Raw genomic sequence first — 22,015 nt, 5'->3', positions numbered from 1 at the left:
TGTTGACTGAAACTGGGCAATTTTGTCTTGTCTGTTGCTGAAGGTATAAAGGACAGGACAGCAGAGCCACCATCCTCACTCAGTTCTTATTTACTGCATGGGACTGTGAAACACGGCGTAGTAACGTCTATGCTTACTACCTCCAGCAAGTGACACAACATAGTTCTTTCTCAAATTGCAAAAATTATAACTTAGTACAGTTTCAATGTCAAACAAATTTTCTTTGCTTCTTGATTTGAAGTGAAGCAAACCAAAATAATTCAATGAAAGGCTCTTGAATAATGCCAGGAAAAAGTTAAGATGGTAGTTACTTGTTAATTAATGCTGGTTTATTGTAATGACAGGAGACATTTGCTTTACATTTGTTTTTTCAAAACATATATTTTTAAAGGTTTGGTTTTTTTTTCTTATGCCCACAGGAATGTGAATTGCCCTCTTGTCCAGAAAATACAAAGTTATGGACTACGCTGCTTCCTCTGGTTCAAGTGGGGAAGGTGACTCAATGGAGATATGGATCATGGACCCCAGTATGTAATGTAATAATGGTCATGTCTTGCAGAGCAGTCCTGTTTCCTTCACCTATTTTTTCATTAAGCTCTCAATATATTTTTCAGACTGATATCTGCTTGGCATAGATTTTAAAGGAATTCTAAAATTATTTTTAAGAACCTGTTTCTTAAGTAGGTGAGAAGCATTCCCAGCAAATTCTGAGCACTTTGAATCTAGCCAGGGAAAATAAGGAGGGGGGAAAAGAAAGGATTCTATGAGCTGGGGTTATGAACAAAATACATTTCAAATGATTGAGAGTATGCAAGGAAGTGCTTTTTTAAAAATAATTGTTCAGTTTCTGAGTATGGAGACATCTTTCATTGTAAAATATAGTTTAAATATTTTATGTGAATAGCAATATTAAACAGTTTGGGTCTTTAGAAGTCTAATTTTACATAATTTGTAAAATAAGCTTTATGAAGAACTGTTTCTACACAAACTATTTAAGGGAAGAGATTTTTATTTTGATAGTGCTGAAAATTCGTTTTAGTTGGCAGTGATGTCAAAGTTTAAAATCATCTATGAAAATGTGGATGTGTCTGTTAATCCCTTGATAAATACAATTACATCTTTGCACAGCTATTTTAACTAAATAGCAGTGAAGAGTGCATAGACTGAGGCTATTCAGGAACTTTTCACTAAATCTGCCGTGAACTTCTTAGCTGTAAAGGCATCAGAAGGGGCTCAGTGGTATATGCTAATATAAACTAGAATGGCACATGGATTGCGAATATCAGTTTTTATTTTATCAGTTGGTATAAATATTGCATCACTGTATAATAGCTAAAATGTTCTGAAAGTTATTCTTTAATGTTTCTCCTGTTAATAAGTTTTAAATTGCCTTTGCAACTGAACAATAATTCCATGCTGTCACTGAAATTTTGCCTGTTCAGATACACTGAGTTGCTTCACAAGAATTAAGGCCATGCAATTCGGTTCCAAGATAAAGGGAATTCTTAAGGTCTAAGTCATCCAGCAATATTTCACTTTCTCTCCTGAATGCATCAATGTGAGATGGAAGTCTGGTTCGTGGTGTTTAATTCTAAAGTCGAGGTGATACTAAGCTGTGTTAGGGTTTTAGATGCTTGCATGATCTTGTCTTGGTCTCCTAAAGTGCGATGACTTTGGATTGTTCTCTGACAGTGCTCTGCATCCTGTGGGAAGGGTGATCGTGCTCGCTATGTGAGTTGTAGAGATGAACATGGAGGAATAGCAGATGAATCTTTCTGTGCTCATTTACCACGACCAGCGGAAATTTCAAGTTGCTTTAGCCCATGTGGAGAGTGGCAAGTTGGAAATTGGTCCCCTGTGAGTATTAATTGTAACTTTTTTTTAATGGGTTAGAAATTGGGACTTAATATTCTGTCCAAGTATGATTATTGAAATTGCATCCCTTGAAAAAACAAAGTATATTTTTCTTATTATCCAAAGTAAATATAAATGCCTTTGTTTATTAATTATCAGTGTTCTGACACAAATGTTGGGTTAATTTTTGGTCAGTGCACAGTTACGTGTGATAGCGGAATAGTCACAAGACAAGTTATCTGTGTCAACTATCATCAACAAATCAACGAGAATTACTGTGATCCTGAAGGCCGACCTTCCAAAGAACAAGAATGTAATATGCCACCATGTCCACCGGCTTATCATGATATTCTGAAAATACATGACCAGCCAAGTCATTTTCCAGAAATAGGTTACGTTCCAATACACCATCCACAAGACAATATAAATCAGTGGAACCATCCCTCTGTGGGAGGATATCAATGGAGAACTGGACCCTGGGGAGCAGTAAGAATTTTTTTTTAAATATATTAATACGTTCTTTCACATGTGTGTTAACATTTTTGGAAATGTTGTTGCAGTACAGATTTGATCAAGAGTGAAGCATATTTATTTAAAATATTATTACTATTATTATTGTTGTTATTAAGACTATAGAAATACAAAAATGTTATTTTTCTCCAATTTCAGCTTTAAGATACTCCTAGATAGCAGTAATTTTTCTTCGCAAATTTTAGTTTTGAAAGTTAACATTCAAAATAATAATTTTAAGGAAAATTAACATTCAAAATAATAATTTTAAGTTGTTTTAGCCAACATATTTTATGTTTTTCTGATCCACGGTGATGCGTATGTTTACATGTTTTGGTAGTGCTCTAGTACTTGTGCAGGTGGATTTCATCGTCGAGTTGTAGTATGTCAAGATGAGGAAGGAAGAAGCGCTAGTTATTGTGACGAAGCAACAAAACCTCCAGAGTCAAGACACTGTGATTCTGGACCCTGCCCACGGTGGAACTATGGGAACTGGGGAGAAGTAAGATGATTTCGCTTTCAAAGGGAAACATTATTTACCACATGAGCTTAGAAATAATAAAATAATTATTTTATAGAATCATCGAATAGTTTGGGTTGAAAGGGACCTTAAAGATCATCTAGTTCCAACCCCCCTGTCACGAGCAGGGACACCTCCCACCAGACCAGGCTGCCCAAGGCCCCATCAAACCTGGCCTTGAACACCTTCAGGGATGGGGCATCCAAAACTTCCCTGGACAACCTGTGCCAGTGCCTCACCGCCCTTGTGGTGAAGAAATTATTCCTTTTATCAAGCTTAAATCTGCCCCTCTCCAGTTTATACCCATTCCTCCTTGTCCTATCGCTAAAAGCCTTTATGAATAGTCCCTCTCCAGCTTTCTTGTAGGCCCCTTTCAGGTACTGGAAGGTCGCTATAAGATCTCCTTGGAGCCTTCTCTTCTCCAGGCTGAACAAGCCCAACTCTCCCAGCCTGTCCTCCTATGGGAGGTGCTCCAGCCCTCATCTTTGTAGCCCTCCTCTGGACCCATTCCAACAGTTCCATGTCCTTCTGATGTTGAGGATTCCAGAACTGGACACAGTACTCCAGATGAGGTTTTACAAGGGAGGAATAGAGGGGCAGAATCACTTCCCTTGACCTGCTGGCCATGCTTCTTTTGGTGCAGCCCAGGATACGGTTGGCCTTCCATGCTCTGAGTGCACGCTGCCGGCTCGTGTCAAGCTTCTCATCAATCAGCACCCCTAAATCTTCTCTGCAGGGCTGGTCTCAATCACTTCATCCCCCATTGTGTACTGAAATCGGGGATTGCCCTGTCCCAGGTGTAGGACCTTACACTTGGCCCTGTTGAACCTTATAAGGTTCTCACAGGCCCACTTCTCCAGCCTGTCCAGGTCCTTCTGGGTGACATCCCATCTTTCTGGTGTGGCAGCTGTACCACTCAGCTTTGTGTCATCTGCAAACTTACTGAGGGTGAACTCGATCTCGCTATCTATATAATTGATGAAGTTATTAAACAGCACTGGTCCCAGTATGGACCCCTGAGGGACACCACTTGTCACGGATCTCCATCTGGACTTCGAGACATTGACCACTACTCTTTGAATATGACCATCCAACCAGTTTCTTATCCACCAAACCATCCACCCCACAACATCCATCTCTCTCCAATTTAGAGAGGAGGATGTTGTGGGGGACTGTGTCAAAGGCTTTACAGAAGTCTAGGTAGATCACATCCGTTGGTTTACCTGTGTCCGTTGCTGAGGTTACCCCATCATAGAAAGCCACTAGGTTGGTCAGACAGGATTTGTCCCTCTTTGACTATGAGTGAAACTGAACACCAATTTTCACTTCTTTTAAAGGAATTAGTTTCAACCTGTTTTTCTAAACTTTCCTTGATCAAATCCAGAACACTAGTGTAAACATAAGTAGAGTAAATATTTGTCCAAAAGAAGTATTGTGTGAGACTAAGGATGTACAACATATAATTAAGCATTGCAGAAGCAGTTTGAATCTTGAGAAATACCAAATTATTTTCTGTTACCAAAAGATTAATTGTATGCAGTAAAATATCAGTGTAATAGCTAGTCTAAAAAAATTAGCACAAGAAGCTATAAATAAATGTTATTACATTAAATTTCATACGTACTGCCTAGAAGATCTGCAAGTAGTAGTATCTGCTGGGTTGTAGTTACAGATTAGAAGTATTAAGATAGGATCATGCATCTAAAAGATGTGCCTGAGTTAGAATGCTTTGGTGAAACATTATACATTACTGGGCAAAGAATAGTTTCTTTATTCCATATAATGTCATATCTTGACCATGCATTCTTGCTCAGCCACTAAAGAAACAGTTAAAACCAGTTAGCTTGGCATTCATTCTAAACTGACCTCTTGTGATTCCTGCCCTCTTTTCTTATTCTTGATACAGCAGTATCTAGAGTTGGGAAAAGAAGAAAAATTGTTTGAATGACTATTTTATTTTTCATCTTTCTCCCTCAATTTGGCCCAGTCTAGCCATTTCGTTCTCAAGGCCAGTCTGAGTGTCATGATTTTTGTGTCCATAACTGCAGACTTGGGATCTAGTTAATGCAGATGCTGCAGGTTTTGTCTGACTTTTTTTTTTGGCCAGGGAATATGAAAATAAATATACTAAATAACATGTACTGATTATTGCTATATCCATTTTCTTTAACAGGACGTGATTACTCTTAACAAAAGTAAAATTCTGTATTTCAGTGTACTAAAACTTGTGGAGATGGAATAAAGACAAGACTGGTGATTTGTCAGCTTCCTACTGGCCAAATGTTGGGTGATCAAAACTGTGAAATTCTAGACAAGCCACCTAATATGGCACAATGTAATGTGCATTCTTGCCCTGGTGAGGTTTCATGGCATCGGGGACCGTGGAAATCGGTACGATAGTGTTCACTGATATTTTTTGCTTTCTTTTTCTTTCTGTCAGTCTTTCTCATTGCCTTTTAAAAAGTGTATTGTTATTTTATTTGATAACAGTGAAACAATAATGCATGTGGAATGTAGTCTGTGTAGTTTTATTAAACAGTTGTTCCTGCAGTCATTGAATTAAATGGTAAACAACCATCTATTCAATGGGAACAATATCATGCTCATCATAGGGAATATTTTGAAAATTACCAGGTATCATCATAGCTGATAGCACTACCTAATAGGTTGTTCTATTTTGAAGGGTTATGATTTGATCTGTGTTTAAATTTAAAAGCATATGCTGTAATTTATACTATTATCTACATATTTATATTTGTAAAAAAAAAAAGCCGGTTAGTGCATAATTTTTTCCTTATAGTATTTTGAAGTATAAAAGAGCTTCCGTACATGTATATTACACTGTCATCAAACATTTTACTACTTATTACGTGTACATTTGTGTATAAAAGTTTATATTTGTGGTTTTAAAACAGTGACTAATGAAAGCTGTCTGTGTATAATTATGTATGTAACTATAACATGTTATTGTCTACATGTCACTGTCTAATATGTAAAAATGCCTACTGTAATCGCTATTAATCTTTAAAATTGTCACTGGCAGGTAATTAACATACTGAAGTAATCGTAGCAAGCTCTACAATATAGAGCACATTATATTTCCCAAGCTGTGAATTTGACAACAATATTTATTGTTGTGCTCAGTTCTAAGGAGAATAATGGCAATCAAAGGAGGTTGGATCCAGATCTGTTTCCATTGAAATCCGTTTTAAACCTGTAATTAACATCCTTGGGAGATGGACTAGGACAACAGTTCTATAAATATATTTTTTCAGTTGATAAAAATTATGTAATTTGGTTCCTTGAATTAACAAGGAAATATTTTTCAACTGTTGTCCAATTTCAACTTTTAATATTTTATTACTGTTTATATAATCTATTCTAATTCATTGCACATAGACTTTAGATCGAAAAATTGAATTACTAATATACCACAGTTCTCTCTTCCACTGTGCAAAAAAGTTTTGGGTCTGCATTTAATAGGCATTGGAGTATCTTCTTTAGCCATTGGCCAAATAATTAGTAGTGACTTGCTAATGTTTAGTTAATGTATGTACTTAAGATGCTGAGAAGACAAGCAGGGTGTTCAGCACACCGTTGCCTTTGTACTCAGTGTCTTTTCTCCTTTTAGACTGAAAGTTATTCACGACCTGTTCCTCTGTTCCTTCCCCGAGTGACGTAGTTTGTCCTGCATTAATAGGTTACCTAAAAGCTGTTGTAATCTTATTGTAGAAGTAGCATATGGCTTAGTTTTGCAAAAATTTTCATGTTGGTTTACATCATAATTGACATAAAAACACATTTTAATACTTCAAAAACTAAGTTTAGAATGGAATCTAGTTGTTAGAGAGAGTGTCTGTTCCACCTGAACATGAGATAAAACATCTTTACTGTGAGAGTGACAGAGCACGGGAACAGAATGCTCAGAGAGGTTGTGGAAACTTTCTGTGGAGATACTAAAATCCCATCTGGACATGTTCCTCTGCAACCTGCTGTAGGTGGAACCCACTTTAGCAGGTGACTTGGACTAGATAATCTGCAGAGGTCCCTTCCAACCCGTGGAACTGCTGTATTTCTGTCAAAGAGTTTGCTCACTGATTGCTCTAGCTTTTACATAGCCAGTTTCCTCTTCAATTTTAGATTCCAGCAGAAATAGATTCAGAACAAGTCAAATAAGCTGAGCAGTTCAGAATCCTGAGTCAAGAACCTGATCCACCATGTAGGATTATTCTAGATTATCAGTTGTCAGTGCACAATGGGGCAGTTGTAAGAAAGGCTCTGCTTATGATTTGAAGTCATAATTTTGGTTGATGCATTTGCAGTTCAGCAGCTATGAGCTGTTACACTTTATAGTGTCTGTCAGTAACAGAGCTGGCCATTACAAAACCTAGTCTATGCACTCCTCTGTTGCTGGTTTCTGCAGTTGTCCAAAGGGATGGACAACTCAATCTCAAATTTTGAGAATCTCAAATTCTAAGGGTTCATAGCACACCAGGACACTTTCTCAGAACTATTATGCATACTTTGAGACTTTGAATCTTTGAAACATTAATTCAATCTAGAATTTTCATATAATAGTATCTGAGCCAGAAATATGCTCTGAAGTTTTACAGATGGCTAGGAAGCACATACAGTAATTTGAATTTGTTTTATCTGGAGGTCACTGAGAGACTCTGACAGTGATCTTCTTAAAATGTAGCTTATCTTCCATACTCTTATGCAAGTTTCTAAGGGAATTTTCGTTATTAAGAACTGAATCATGGTCATATTTTTATTTCCCTGCTTTTTTATCAAAAGCCAAAGGAAATGGAGTGAGTTTACACCTAGTCTGTGCATCTTGAGGGGCTCTGCCTTGTCTTCAAAGAATACTGCCGTCAATTGTTTATTTAAATGAGGTTGATGAATATTATACAAACCTTTTAATTCAAATGTTTCAAGATTTCATTGCCTAATTGGCATATATCTAAGTACACTATCTCTTTTTTTTTACAAAAATTACAATGCAGTTGTATATATTTATACATATATATTTATAATGTATTTATTACTTAAATAATACATAAAGTAAATATAGCTGCTTACTTTGGAGTTCCACCACCAGTAAATCTGGCTCATGTGCCTTGGATATTTTTCTTTTAGACTACTCTAGTTTCATTGGTGAAGGGATTGAGGCAGTGATCCAAAACTTCATGAAACAATGCATAAATTACAAGCTAAAAAGTATGGGAACCATATGTCACATTATATAGTCAAGAAAAATTCCATAGCATTTTGACAGCTGGCTAAGAGTACTTTGCCCTAGTATAGATTTTTATTGTATTCCTTCTTTCTACAGGTCATTATTGAGTTCTTGTGTTTAGTCCATGCAGTAAGTCTTATCATTTATTGTATTAGTTTTCATCAGAGTGGCTCAGGTTTTCTGACCCTAATAACAAGAAATTTTCTTTTACTTAAAGCATAAAAAGAGAGAATATTACAAAATTGCAAAGATACCTTAAGGCTTTAAAATTGAACCATAATGACAAGATTTAACAGTGTAGTGCTAGAAGAGTCGTATAATGATCTGTCTTAATTAAGAATGATGCTTTCTTACTTGCAGTACTAAGCTTTTTTCCTCTAAAGAGCATTTCCCATATCCACATGCTTTAGTATTCTTAGCTAAACAATTGTCTATTAACTGACAAAGTTACGTGGGAATACAATCAAATGGCATTCCGTTAATGGGATCAATGGTTATGTTTAGATACAATAGATCTTCAAATACATAGTTCAGATACACGTACTATCTTGCAGAACTTTCATGTATAGCTTTGTTGCTAAGCTCTGCCAGTTACACTTCAGAGCATGGCAAAGTTAAGGTCCATCTTGAGGATTTTATTTTCTTTCAGATTTTCTTGAAAGTGTCTACATTAGGAGCTCTGTTTCAGTACTAATCGGAGAGAATTTATACTCGCTATTGTGAGTTAATTGTAGTGCTGTCATTAGCACTTTTCTACTTTTTTTTTTTTGTGTTGGACTTCATGCTCTTTTACTTCACATTTATATTGTGATTTGATAGACGCTACATCCAGTTCTTTTCACAGTTAAGACTTAAGAGTAGAATTTTACCATATACCAGTTGTGACATCAGATAATTGTAGAATTCTTTTCTTAATTAAAGTTTTTAAGATATTTTCTGTAATTAAAGGGACTGAAGATTAAAAGTGGACAGACGACTTACTGACAACATAGTAGTCATGTCAATTTTATTTTGTTAGTTAAGTTGAGTGTCACAGACAAGTGTTTCACTGACTGTTCAAATTGTGTTAAAGAGTCCTACACAACTACCGTTTAAGAATAGTCATTTTTCTGAGTTCTTTGGAAACAGTCTAAATTTGATTGTGCCTGTGATACAGGCAAGATTTGATCCTTACAGAAGATAGCTATATCTTTACATAATTTCATAGGTATCACTTGTGACTTCAGAGGAAATAGGTATAAAAAGAGTGGATCAGCTCATCATCTAAGTTAACTCTAAGTGTTAGAAACATCTTGCTGCTGTTTCTTAGTGCCCTTCAGATAGATAATGTAATATCATTTCAAGTGGCAGTTGATCTAGTTCTATAGTTTTCTTTTTAGTTGCTCCAGAATAATTTCAGTGTAATTCTGTCTTTGCACTAGTGGAAGAAATCTATTATTACTTTTAATGAATATAAACTTATTTTTTAAGAATTGGTGTCCAAGTCCTCTCCCACTGTTGTTACTGCCAGGCATCCCATTGACTTCTGCAGGAGTAGAAGCAGCCCAGACTTGAATAAGAAAAATAGTTAATTGTTGTCATTTTAATGCAAAAAATCTTGCTATGTATCATAAGTGCCTTCATTCACTTTTTCTAATGTGTAAAAAGTATTTATATCTTTAAAGATAATCTTTTATATTAAAAGGGAATTCAGAATCAGTGAACTTGGTTTTCAAAACCAGCTTCAGTCATTTACCTCTACTTCTGCTGCTGCCCAATGTCAAACTTCAGAATACCTCATTACCAGTACAGCACATTTATTTAATGTGAAAATGGCTGAAATGTTAACGTTAGCACATACGTTCATTTTTTAAAACTTTGGAAATGGGGGTACATTTTCAGAGACAATTGATAACATGTGTCACTACCCGAATAATGTCATAAACCAGACTTGGGATAGTGGATTTCATTTAGGGTAATTCTGATAAAAATGAAAGAAAATATTTTTTTTTTAAAATTCAAATACAAATATTCATGTACTGTTCATCAAGTTTAGAGGACATTTCTCCACTTTGGTGCTATGTTGCCTGTATAGCTTGAAATAATAAATAAGTTATAATGTATGTGTGATAATTTAATTTAATGACTGACTTGTGTCTGAAATACAGTTTCATTTTAACCCTTCTTTTGTATGCATGTTGTGTGGCTTTGTGTTTATAATTAACGTGTTCTTTATTAAAGAATGCTAATGTTTAAACTCCTTAAAATAAAAAATAAAAAAAAGGTGGGGGAGATGGGAACTAACCACTTTTGCTGAAAGTGAGGGGTTTTTACCACTGAGTAATCCTTGTAGTGCAATGAACTTCATATGATATTTTAATGACAACGTTTTCACGAGGGAAGCTCTTATCCTTGAACACGAAAAAGAAGGTGTAAACGTTGTTACTGATAGATGCAGCATTTGATGCCATTGGACAACTGAACGGGAATGAGTAGTTGGCACGCAACCTTTGATGATAAAGCTTAAAGATATGAGCTACTGAAAGCTTTGCTGGAGCTATAATTTTATGGCCCAGTCCTGCTTCCACTTAGTTGGTGACCAAAGACACAAAAAAATGAGAACTATAACGTAATGTTATAGTCAACCTCAAAGACATAACATAATTTTTTATGTTCCTAAAACACTTGCATGAGGAGGTTTGCAGAACTTTCTGACCCTCCATTTAGAAAGAGAACAAGTAAGAGGGGAACAAAACAAAAACAAACAAAAAAAGGACAACAGAATATCTTGGAAGGGGGGGAAAAAATCAAGTGGTCCTTACTGCCATTCCTATATATATATCTATAGCCAGTTCATGACAATGAAAGGAATCAAAAGTTACTGATGTATTTATTTATTCTTTGCAGAGTTAGAACTTTCAGAAAGCTGAAGGGCTCTGAGTGGCCAAATCTTTGTGAAAATCGTTCTGAGCTGGCTGTATATATGTGGCAATTTTGAAAACCTGTCGCAACTCAAAACATATTGGTTCAGAATCATGTTGGGACCCAAATTTAGATGTTACTAATCGTATATTAAAGTATTAAAGTTTCCTGAAATTTATAAAGGTTGATACACTAATATTTTGCTTACACGGCATAGATTAGGAAACGAACAAAATATTCCATATTTCTCTTTTATGGAAGCTCCTAGTCTTTTCTGTGAAAACTGGTAATTGTGGGAGACTGGTGGCTCCTCTGAGACGGGCTGCCACATTGATCAATATATGTACTAGTATGCAGCTATGTAGAGCCCTTTCACTTCAGTTGGAGCAGGATTGGACACAAAAATCATCTGAATCAGGCCTTGAGAAGCTCGTATGCATGCTCACATTTACACATGTGACTGTAGTATTGGAAAGATTAGCCTGTAAGTAAATTTGAAAATATACGGAAGAGTGGCTTAGGTTGAAAGCTAACTGGAATTCAACATGTGGAGGTAGGTAAAATGTTTTACCTATTATGTAAAATATACTCAAAACCATATTTTTGTGCCCTATTAATGTTTAAAATTATTTGTTTTCTTTTTCTTAATTCTTCAGCTGACATTTAGTTAAGTGCCATAGAAAGAATTGTAATTTTGTATGCTTCTAAAAAGTTTGAAAAATTTCTCACAATACCACATTGTTCCAGTATATATTGCTTTGTATTTCCAGTTGACTTTAGAGTTCAAATACAGAACCTTAGTTTTTAATCAAATGAAAAACTGAAATCTATAGACAGACACAAAGCTCGTGTATTTGCTAATCCTTTAATTTCTGAGCGACTGTTTTGTTGCTGTTAATCAGAGATTGCAGTTGTTGTGATATAGTGTTTCTTCTGCCCTTGTTCCTTTTTTTTTTTACAAACTCATCTAAAACTAATTGGTGTACTGTATTGTCTAGTTACTTTTGTAATTGGCTAATTGAAGGGACCCTATCTCTGAAGATAAAAAAAGAAGAATCCATAAAATGAAGTTTTAAATTGTGAAAAGTATATAAATAAACAGGTTTTTTTGTGTGCAATCCCTTTGATTGTATAAACGTAAGCTTCTGTACCAGAGATCCTCCATCATGTCAAAAATATGGTCCAACTTTTATTGTGAAGACCTATGAATAAAATGTCACACTCAAGGGGGAGCATTACTTTTCAGCGAGAAGGCGGATTTTTCATTCCCATGCATTTGCTCAGTGTTCCTGAGCTTCACAGTCTGTTAAATGGTGTCTGCTTGTTAGAAGCAACAGTGAATGTTTGAGTTGCTGTTCGTTTATCATGGAGGTTGTGGATGTAACTACTGGGTGGACATACGTAGGTCTGTTGTTCTCCATTTGGAAAATGAGTCCAGAAATGTATCCATTTATTGGAAACAGAAAAAAAAACCCCTGCATGTCTTTGGCTCACACTGGATTTCTCTGAGGACTCATATCTCCATTTGTGCCACCCTTCTTTCTTGATGCTTCCACTTTACTCGCTGTTTGTCTCCAATGCTCCTGCCTTCATGCAGTTCTTTAAAGGTATTACTGGTGTTACGTGACTGTGGAATAAAGGACAAGACTTGCTGAAGTCTGACCAAGTCAGCAGTTTGATGTCTGCAATGATGTAATGATAAAAGTACCTGTACCAAATACTTTCTAGGAGGTATCAAAGACAAAGATCAGGATTGCTGTTCAGCGTTGTAAGCTTGACATGAATTTCTACTTGGAGAATAAGATTTTCAGAAAGACCTAGTGATAGTCTAGCTCTGTTCCTGTTTGCCACTGGTTTCAGAAGGAGAGGTAAGGCAGAATTGTTTGTTGGGCTTTGAGGGTTTGTTTTTGGGGGTTTTAAAATTTTTTTAATTTACCACTGTTCTGGCATTTTTAGATGTGATTTGCATCAGCTGTTTGTTCTGTATATCATTGAACTGAAAGGTGATATAAGTTAGGTACATGTACCAGACATATTGCAGGAATGCTGGCTGAGCGGTGTAGTTTCTGTTCCCTCGCTCTCAGCAATTAATAAGCTGATCATGCTTCTCATTGTTTTAATGTGTACTGTCATTAATTACAGTGAGAATGTTGCTTGATTGAAGGCTGATGGTGAAGTTCTTAGCAGCAGTATGCACAGTGACACTTAAGTCCTCCATGTGAGGTGGCATAGCCTGCCAAAAGGCTGCTGAAAGTAGGCAGAAATACCTATTGTTTTCCTGATTCTCAGATGGTAACCAGATGCAGTGGATTCAAATCGAGCAAGTAAGGCAAGAAGAGTAACTATAAAATTTATTTTTTACTGTAATTGAGAGATGAAAGGGAACCTATAAAGGAAGTGTTAAATGAGATACCAAATGAGGTATGTCATTACTGTTGAACGTATTAATCATTAACTCATGAAATTGTGATCATTAGCTTCAAATTTTCAAAAGCATCAAGCACAAGGCTTGTTTTTGCACCTCTCTAGTGCTGTCACGTAGCAGCATTACTGTGCCTGTCACTGGTAGATGGTTCTCTTAGGTTACTGTTGTGTCTGATAAAAGAGCTTCCAGGAAAACTGAAACCTGAAAGAAAGTAACGTATGGGGGACAGATCATGACAACTGAGTCCGATTTTGGACTTTGACTCAACTATTCATGTTTGAGTCCAATCAAGTACGATACTCATTTTCTGTGAAGAATTTCCCTCTTTTTCTAGATGTCCTTCTATTTTTGCCACTGTTCTGTTCATTTGATTTTCCTCTTCTCCCTCTGTGCCACACAAATTTCTGTTGACACCCACACTAATATCTCCATAATCTGTGTGGAATGGTACATGGAATACAACATAATTGTTCTCTAATGCCTTGAATTATACTCTTTATAGATTGGATTATACTCTTCTCCCTGTATGCCATATTGATTTATTCTTGTCCAAAGTCTGAGTCAAATTTTATTCCTTGTTCTGAAACTTGGAATTGAATATCAGGCCCAGTCAACATGGGTTCACAAAAGGCAGGTCTTGCCAAACTAACCTGATCGCCTTCTGTGACAAAGTGACTCGGATGCTGGATGAGGGAAAGGCTGTGGATGTATCTTCCTGGACTTCAGCAAAGCCTTTGACACAGTTTCTCACAGCATTCTGCTTGGGAAACTGTCACCTCTGGCCTGGACAGGCGCACACTCTCCTGGGTGGAAAACTGGTTGGCTGGCCGGGCCCAGAGAGTGGTGGGAAATGGTGTGAAATCCAGCTGGAGGCCAGTGACAAGTGGGGTTCCCCAGGGCTCAGTGCTGGGTCCAGCCCTGTTCAATGTCTTTATCAATGACCTGGATGAAGGCATCGAGTGCACCCTTAGCAAGTTTGCGGGCGACACTAAGCTGGGTGGAAGTGTCGATCTGCTGGAGGGTCGGGAGGCTCTGCAAAGGGATCTGAACAGGCGGGACCGCTGGGCAGAGTCCAATGGCATGAGGTTTAACAAGGCCAAATGCCGGGTCCTGCACTTGGGGCACAACAACCCTGTGCAGTGCTACAGACTAGGAGAAGTCTGTCTAGAAAGCTGCCTGGAGGAGAGGGACCTGGGGGTGTTGGTTGACAGCGACTGAACATGAGCCAGCAGTGTGCCCAGGTGGCCAAGAAGGCCAATGGCATCTTGGCTTGGATCAGAAACGGCGTGACCAGCAGGTCCAGGGAGGTTATTCTCCCTCTGTACTCGGCACTGGTGAGACCGCTCCTCGAATCCTGTGTTCAGTTCTGGGCCCCTCACCACAAGAAGGATGTTGAGGCTCTGGAGCGAGTCCAGAGAAGCCGGTGAAGGGGCTGGAGAACAAGTCTTATGAGGAGCGGCTGAGAGAGCTGGGGTTGTTTAGCCTGGAGAAGAGGAGGCTGAGGGGAGACCTCATTGCTCTCTACAACTACCTGAAAGGAGGTTGTAGAGAGGAGGGTGCTGGCCTCTTCTCCCAGGTGACAGGGGACAGGACAAGAGGGAATGGCCTCAAGCTCTGGCAGGGGAGGTTTAGGCTGGACATTAGGAAAAAATTTTTCACAGAAAGGGTCATTTGGCACTGTCAGAGGCTGCCCAGGGAGGTGGTTGATTCACCTTCCCTGGAGGTGTTTAAGGCACGGGTGGATGAGATGCTGAGGGGCATGGTTTAGTGATTGATGTTGGACTCGATGATCCTGTGGGTCTTTTCCAAACTAGTGATGCTGTGATTCTGTAAATTCCAAGATACTTTTTTCTATAAGGATGGTTATACAGTCCAAGAATGCATGCAAGGAGAGCTGTAGTGTCCCTGTAATTGAAGACAAGACTAACAAACAGGAATGGTCCAGGCGTGCCTGATCTAAATGCTGAGCAGCATGATGGACTGGATGAAGTCTGAGTCCTCCCTAGCTTAGCCTGTCTCCCTTCCATTGCTTTAACTGCAAAAGCACATTTAGAGGTCTGGCAAATCAGACTCACAGACTGCAGCTACAAGGAGGACTTGGTCAAATCAAGACAGTGACTTGAAAATACCTTCCGTGTAACTTATGTAGTTAACATAGGCGTAACTTAGATGTAAAAATAAATCGTACACATGTCTCTTGAAGTTCAATCAACTCTCTCAGGAGTGATGGAATGTCTGGTTTTCTGTAACCATGGTCCTTTTCTGAGTGCTCGAGTTCATGGCACGAGTGTTTGTACTTGTTTTAGTGAACAATTACTAACTCTGAAACAAAGAATTCAGTAGGACATAATTACAGAGTCTGTTTCTTTTTGACAGTAGTGTATATTCTTAAAGGAAAGAACAACTTTATTAATATTCTTTTAGCTGAAAAATGCCTATTTCATGCTCAAGCATTGCAAGGACTCCTGGGGAGATGCAGCTAATGGGGAGGTGGTAGGCACAAGAAGAGCTAATTCTAATAGGACAATTTAAAAGTTCAAGAAACTCTCAACTAAGTAATGCTCAAAGTAGTGTTTTACTAATGTCTCATGCAGCAATGGTCCCAGTCTACTTCTAGCATAATTTTAAAAGAGACCAAACTGATTTTTTTGGCCAACCAGAGATCATCAAAATACAGTTTGTCAGACACTCAAGCAACTACTCTGTTTAACCCTCTAAGTTTATAATTATTGTGATCCACAATATAAATCTGTGATTTGTTTTTTTACCCTAGTCTTCCTGTCCAGTCACAGAAGTGCCTGCCAAACAGTAGACAGTTAAGTCCCAAACAGCCATTTGCCCAGTGCCCTCTGGATGGGATGGAGTAGAGAATCAGATGTATAGAAGAGAGACATTCAAGGGTTAAGACTAAGCAATTTTATTATAATAGGTAAAGCAAAAGCTGTGGCAGCATGGAATGCAAAATAAGGAATTCATTCATTACCTCCTATCAACAGCAGGCAGGTGTTCAGACATCTCCAGGAAAGCAGATCTCCATCACACATAAGCGTTACTTGGGAAAACAAATGCCATCACTCCAGATATTCTCCCTCCTCTTTCTTCCCCCAGTTTTTATTGCTGAACATAATGTGATATGGTCAGTAGGGGACAGCTGTCCTGGATGTGTCCCCTCCAAACTTCTTGTGCACCCCAGTCTACTTGCTGGCAGGGCAGCGTGGAGACCAGAAGAGTCCTTGATGTGGTATAAAATAAGTAAATAAATAAAATATCCATGTGTTATCAACACTGCTTTAGTCACAAATCTCAAATGTTGCACCTTTTCTTACTATGAGGAAAATTGCCTCTATCCTAGGCAAAACCAGTGCAGTTACTTTTAGACACAGTGATTTATTTTTTAAGTCCCTTTGACAGCTAATATGAATACAAAGAGAGGCTGCTACATGCTTGGCCATTACTGGTCTGTTTTTCAGTATTCATAAACCTACTGAGTAACGTGCTAAGCTACAGAAAATGTTCCCTAGAAAGAAAAGGCTAAGAAAATTTGGAAGTAAAGTCATAAATGAGTCCAAAGTCTTCAACTTTTCAATGAAATCGTAACAATAGCAAAAGAATCAAAATGCTTTTAGTGAATATCTGCATGTCAGCTGCAGAAAAATGAATTTGATAGGAATTCATGGTGGCGTGCCTGTCTGTCTGTCCCACAGAACGCATCAGGAGTTCTATCAGGCTGATCCTCACAAAACTTTATTACTCTGAAAAAACCCTGAACAGATGAATCCTAGTTACCAATGTTATGGAATGACTTTGAACAATAGTAATCAAGTCCAGCTTTTTGCTGTAGTTTTATGTTTTTTAAAGAACTTCTGACATATGGGATATATTACTTTAGCCAACTTTGAGACAAGTGCTAGAATTTCTATGTGACATGGTTATAGGATTTTTTTTTTCAAAGAAATATTCGCATTTCTTTGAGGTTTTGTGTGGGCTTTTTTTTTTCTACACATGCAGTCTGCAAAAGGTGTAAGCCTCCGGTTGTGTGGGATGTCTTACAAATAAAGCCACATTATAGACATGTTGAACCATAAGGACTATGTTGTTCTTGACCATGTTTAGGTTTGAATGGAAGGAGCTCAAAGCAGCATGGAAGTTAAGTGCATGTGTACTTTCCTCCGTCAGGAGAGTTAAGCCTTGGGAAGATCACTACCAGAGCAGAGCAGAGCAGACACCGAGCAGTGAGAAGCCCATATTCCACAGACAGTGTGAAATAATGCATTATCTCAAAGAAGGAACACAGGCTTATAAAGGACAAAATTCAGCCTTGTAAGAAATGTCTTCTGGTCTAGGTGCACTAAAAGCACAGCTCTCTGAGCAAAACACTGAAGGTGAGGCAAGAGGTCAATGCACCCTATAAGCTACGTCTAGGTGCCTCTAGCCACTTAGGAGTCCCACTCGGGGATATTCTATGGAACCATTATTTTTCATTCAAAGAACTGAGCAGGTGCTATGCTCTACCCTTACAGAAAAGAGGCATTCCCCACTTTATATTATTTCAAACTTTTGTTTCAGCATTTGAGAGACTTGTTTCCTTCTCTTCATGTTCATTCTCTGTGCTGGAGGACAGGCAACACTTATTTCCTTGTCAGGAATCTCCAGTGAGAAGCCATATGGGACAGGAGCAGTTTCCCTTTCCTTTCCTTTTCTGAAGGTGGCCCCTAGCTAGTAAAGAACACAGCTGGGTCTGCCTGCAGCTGATACTAAGGCATTCTGAGAGAAAATGGTCCCTTTAAGAACTATGTTAATGCGTTACCTAAGGAATTAAGCAACAATATGTCCAATTTCAGGAGAATACTTTACCTACAGAGTAATAGACACTCTTAAAAGTTCCATTTGATGATTGCAGATTATCTGCATCCAGGGCGATTGCATTAGATTTTTCACATGTTAAAGAATAAAAAACATTAGGAGCTTTTCCATTTCTTTGGTCGTACTATAAATCTTATCTATATTGTTCAAATAAATTGAAAATAATTCCTATCTGCCAATTTTACTTATCTTTCATTTGTGTTTCTACATTTTACATTAAGATAAGAACAGGTTTCTACTAGCTTGAGTCAAAGCTAAACGTTATTTAAATGAAAGGAAGTTTAATAGCATTTTAAGTATCTATTCACAAAGCTTCTGTTTTTTACACCTAAAGTGATATTTTCTTTTCTGAACTCGTTTCAGTTTCCCCTCTAATATACTTGAAAAAAAAAAGGATTCTTTTAATTCTTGTGTAATCGTACCCTAATTACAAAATTCAGTAGAACATCTTTATGAAAGAGTTGCAAATAATCTCTTTATGTACAGGCACTGCACTGTAACTGCTAAAAATATCTTACTATTGTAACAGGTTAACTTAACACATGTTCTTTTAAAGACAGAAATTGAAGTTAAGAACGGCACACATGGTAAATATTAAACTAGCCCATTTAAACATGAAAAATATGTCAGCCAGTTGAGTTGAGGCCAATTAAGAAAAATAGAAACGACCCCAAAAACCCAGAGCCACTACTAATGTGGGGAAATAAACATATAATGTTGTATCTAGTTGGTGGAGGTGCTATTGGAAGATCTTTAAAAGACTGAGACACAGGGTAAAAGATTTCTTTGTGTATTCTCTTGCTATTAGCCACTGTCAAAATATATCTGCACAGGTTGTATAGACAAATACGTGTGTGTATATATACACACTGAAAAGTCTTATCTTGATCCTTAACATTGAGGACAAGGACACATTAAAGAGGGAGGCTATTCTATGCTGTGTAAGCTTCGGCTAGTAAAGGAGAACTTCTTTAGTTGCAGTTCTCAGTCTGGAATGACACCCCCAGAAGAACTAGAAGAGCTCTACCTGACATTCCTCTGGAGCCTCTTTAATTCTTCATGGGTGAAAGCTTTTGAGTAAGGAGGGGCACATGACATTTTCCTAACACATGATAGAAGGAGGTTAAGGAACTTTATGCTGCACTTTACTTTCATACTACTGGACAACAAAAAGGAAGAATCTTCAGAGTTTAGGGGTCCTTTATGTCTACAATTTATGATTGAAATTCCTGAAAAAATCTTTAAGGGAGGCTAGAATCAATTATCAAGATAATATCGTTATTTTAGTTTCCATGTATATATGTTATCTTGCCTGCTTTGATAATTGAATCCTCTGAATTCAGAGCTGTATTTTCTGAAAGGCTTTTATAATGATGCGGTTTGCCAAGATTTAGGTTTTCTGACCTACATTTTTCATAGATAAGAGGAAAGAAAGAATTTAGTTTTGGGTAACTTTTGCTCTAGGAAGTATTTTTAAGTAGTTCTAAGTTAATAAAATAAATTGTAAGAATACATGAATAATTTTTAAAAATGATAAATTGCAAAATTTTGAGAGAAAAATTATGTACTTTAGGAACAAACATTCTTATTTACTGGGATTATATAGGAGACATAAAAGCAAGCTGTGGCCAAATCAATACTCTATCTTCTTGCAAATATAATTATAGTTGCAAAAGAGGAACATTTCCCTCATTGCACTGTGTGATAAACTTATTGCTTTATTCTGGAGAAGTTCCATTTCAAACAAATTGGCAGTTTTAGTTAACCATTTAAGATTACACATATAAACGTTTAAAAACACATAGGAATCCCTGCAGTATTGAGAGCAGGCGACTCAGCTGAGATTCTGTTTAACAAAGGGTAGTTGATGTTATTGTAAAAAATGTTTCCTATCAGATTAATTTATTACAGTAGCTTGTCTTTCTGTTTTTCTCATGCAAGCATTTGTCAGGTTGTTTTGTTTTTTGGTTTTGGTTTGGGTTTTTTTTGCAAGTATTTCCAGTTGCTGAAATTTGTATGTTCTGAACTTCATTACTGGAAAATAGAAGATGTATGTTTTTAAATGTGCTTAATTACTTTTATGTGTAATCCTACTGACACAGACAACAATGTAAGACAAAAGGAGAGAAATATCTTAGGTGCTTTGGAAAAAAGCCTATTTTCAAGTCCTCCTTTTCACATCCACTTAGAAATTATATTTTAATTTGAGCATTAATTCTCTATTTGATGTGTAGGAAATGCTTGGGAACAGAAAGGTGCTAGCACATTTTCTTGTGGGATAGATAGATTGATATTACAATCTCCTGCGTGGATAGGGATGGCTGAGCTCAGGTATTTGTCAATGATGATATGAATGAATGAACAAGATAGGAGATGCTTGCGGTTACAGATCAGTAATACTCAGTGTGAGAGAGCTTAGACAGAAATTTCAGCTGAGTATGACAGATATTCTATCTTAATACAGAAACTTATTCCTACAGGGTCCATTTTGGGTGAGGCCACAGCTTGTTATGAATTTTTTATGGTTTTCTTATTACTTTGAGATTTTTAGTAAAGTAATGAAATACACTTCTCTTTTCAGTGTTCTGTTTCCTGTGGGAAAGGATTGAAGTTTCGTGATGTGCGTTGCTTTAATAGCTTACAAGCTGAAATAGAGGAAGGCAACTGCAGACATTTAAAAAAACCACGCACATACAAAATATGTAGAGCTGGAAGATGTCCTGCTTGGAAGGCCAGCAGATGGAAAGAGGTATGTAAAATCTGTCATAATTATGTTCTCTTAAGACTACAAGACAAGATCATATTCATGGCATCCTAGTTCAACAGAAGTAATTGTTAGGGACCTTTCTTTTTTTATATACATGAACATCAGAATTAAGTCTACAAAATAATAAGCAGTTCATTATATTATGTTTTTCTTTCTTTTAAAAGAAATTGAAAGTAAATATCTGTGAAACCTGCGAGTATTTGGTAATCTGACCCTTATATTAGATAGATACCTTGAAAATTCAAGGTAATTGTAAATTTTTAAAGTTTACTTCTTACCTTCAACGATGAATTCAGTAATTCCACTGTGATTGATATCGTAGTCTGAACATTGAAGTGAAGCCAATTTTGTGGTGGAAGGACAAGAGACCGTGTGCACAATACCGACTTTTTCCCTGGTTTGATCTCATGAAAGATCTCTCACCTGACTGTGAAATCGTGTGCAGCTGAGCACATGGCAATATTTTGCCTTTCACTCATTCTTTCAAAATAAAGTTTGCCACATTTGACAGAGACACATTGCCACTCTTTGCAAGCTGGCCACGCTTGATAGAGCAATAACTGCTCCATGGTTAGCCTTGAGTCTTTAGGATTTGGTACCTAATCATGCTTCTGACCAGGTTAAAAGGTGGCTGGCTGTCACTGCTGTGCTGACATACCTTTAGCCAGTAGGGAGGATGGAAGGTGTATGGCAGAAAGGATTTGAACCTTTTTAAAAAGGATTCAAAATCCTTAGTACTACCTACAAAGTAAGAGAACGATCCTCAAAATACTAGACAATTTGCAAGATTTTTCAACCTGAAATACTCAGAGTTTTCTTTCATTTAGTTAGTCTCTAATAAAGGAATTATATAAACTCAGAGCTTAAATTGTTTAATCTTGCTTGCTTTACATATTCCTATAGTGATTGCTCCTACTGTGAATTGTATAAGCAGAA

The 22,015-nt window shown here is 37.2% G+C and overlaps 1 protein-coding gene across 1 annotated transcript in view; it reads left to right on the top strand.

Moving 5' to 3' along the window:
* The window catches only part of ADAMTS20 (ADAM metallopeptidase with thrombospondin type 1 motif 20), an 84,029-nt gene that overhangs the window by 53,185 nt on the left and 8,829 nt on the right, over positions 1–22,015 (top strand). The window contains exons 23-28 of the mRNA XM_069866147.1: positions 420–527; positions 1,693–1,857; positions 2,050–2,340; positions 2,705–2,866; positions 5,099–5,275; positions 20,894–21,061. Of these exons, the coding sequence (XP_069722248.1) occupies positions 420–527; positions 1,693–1,857; positions 2,050–2,340; positions 2,705–2,866; positions 5,099–5,275; positions 20,894–21,061 (1,071 nt within the window). The remainder of the gene's footprint in view (positions 1–419; positions 528–1,692; positions 1,858–2,049; positions 2,341–2,704; positions 2,867–5,098; positions 5,276–20,893; positions 21,062–22,015) is intronic.

This window comes from Phaenicophaeus curvirostris, chromosome 1, assembly GCF_032191515.1.
Source record: "Phaenicophaeus curvirostris isolate KB17595 chromosome 1, BPBGC_Pcur_1.0, whole genome shotgun sequence".
Taxonomy (NCBI): domain Eukaryota; kingdom Metazoa; phylum Chordata; class Aves; order Cuculiformes; family Cuculidae; genus Phaenicophaeus; species Phaenicophaeus curvirostris.
The sequence above is the reverse complement of the archived record's forward strand: the minus strand, read 5'-3'. Positions and strand labels throughout refer to the sequence as shown.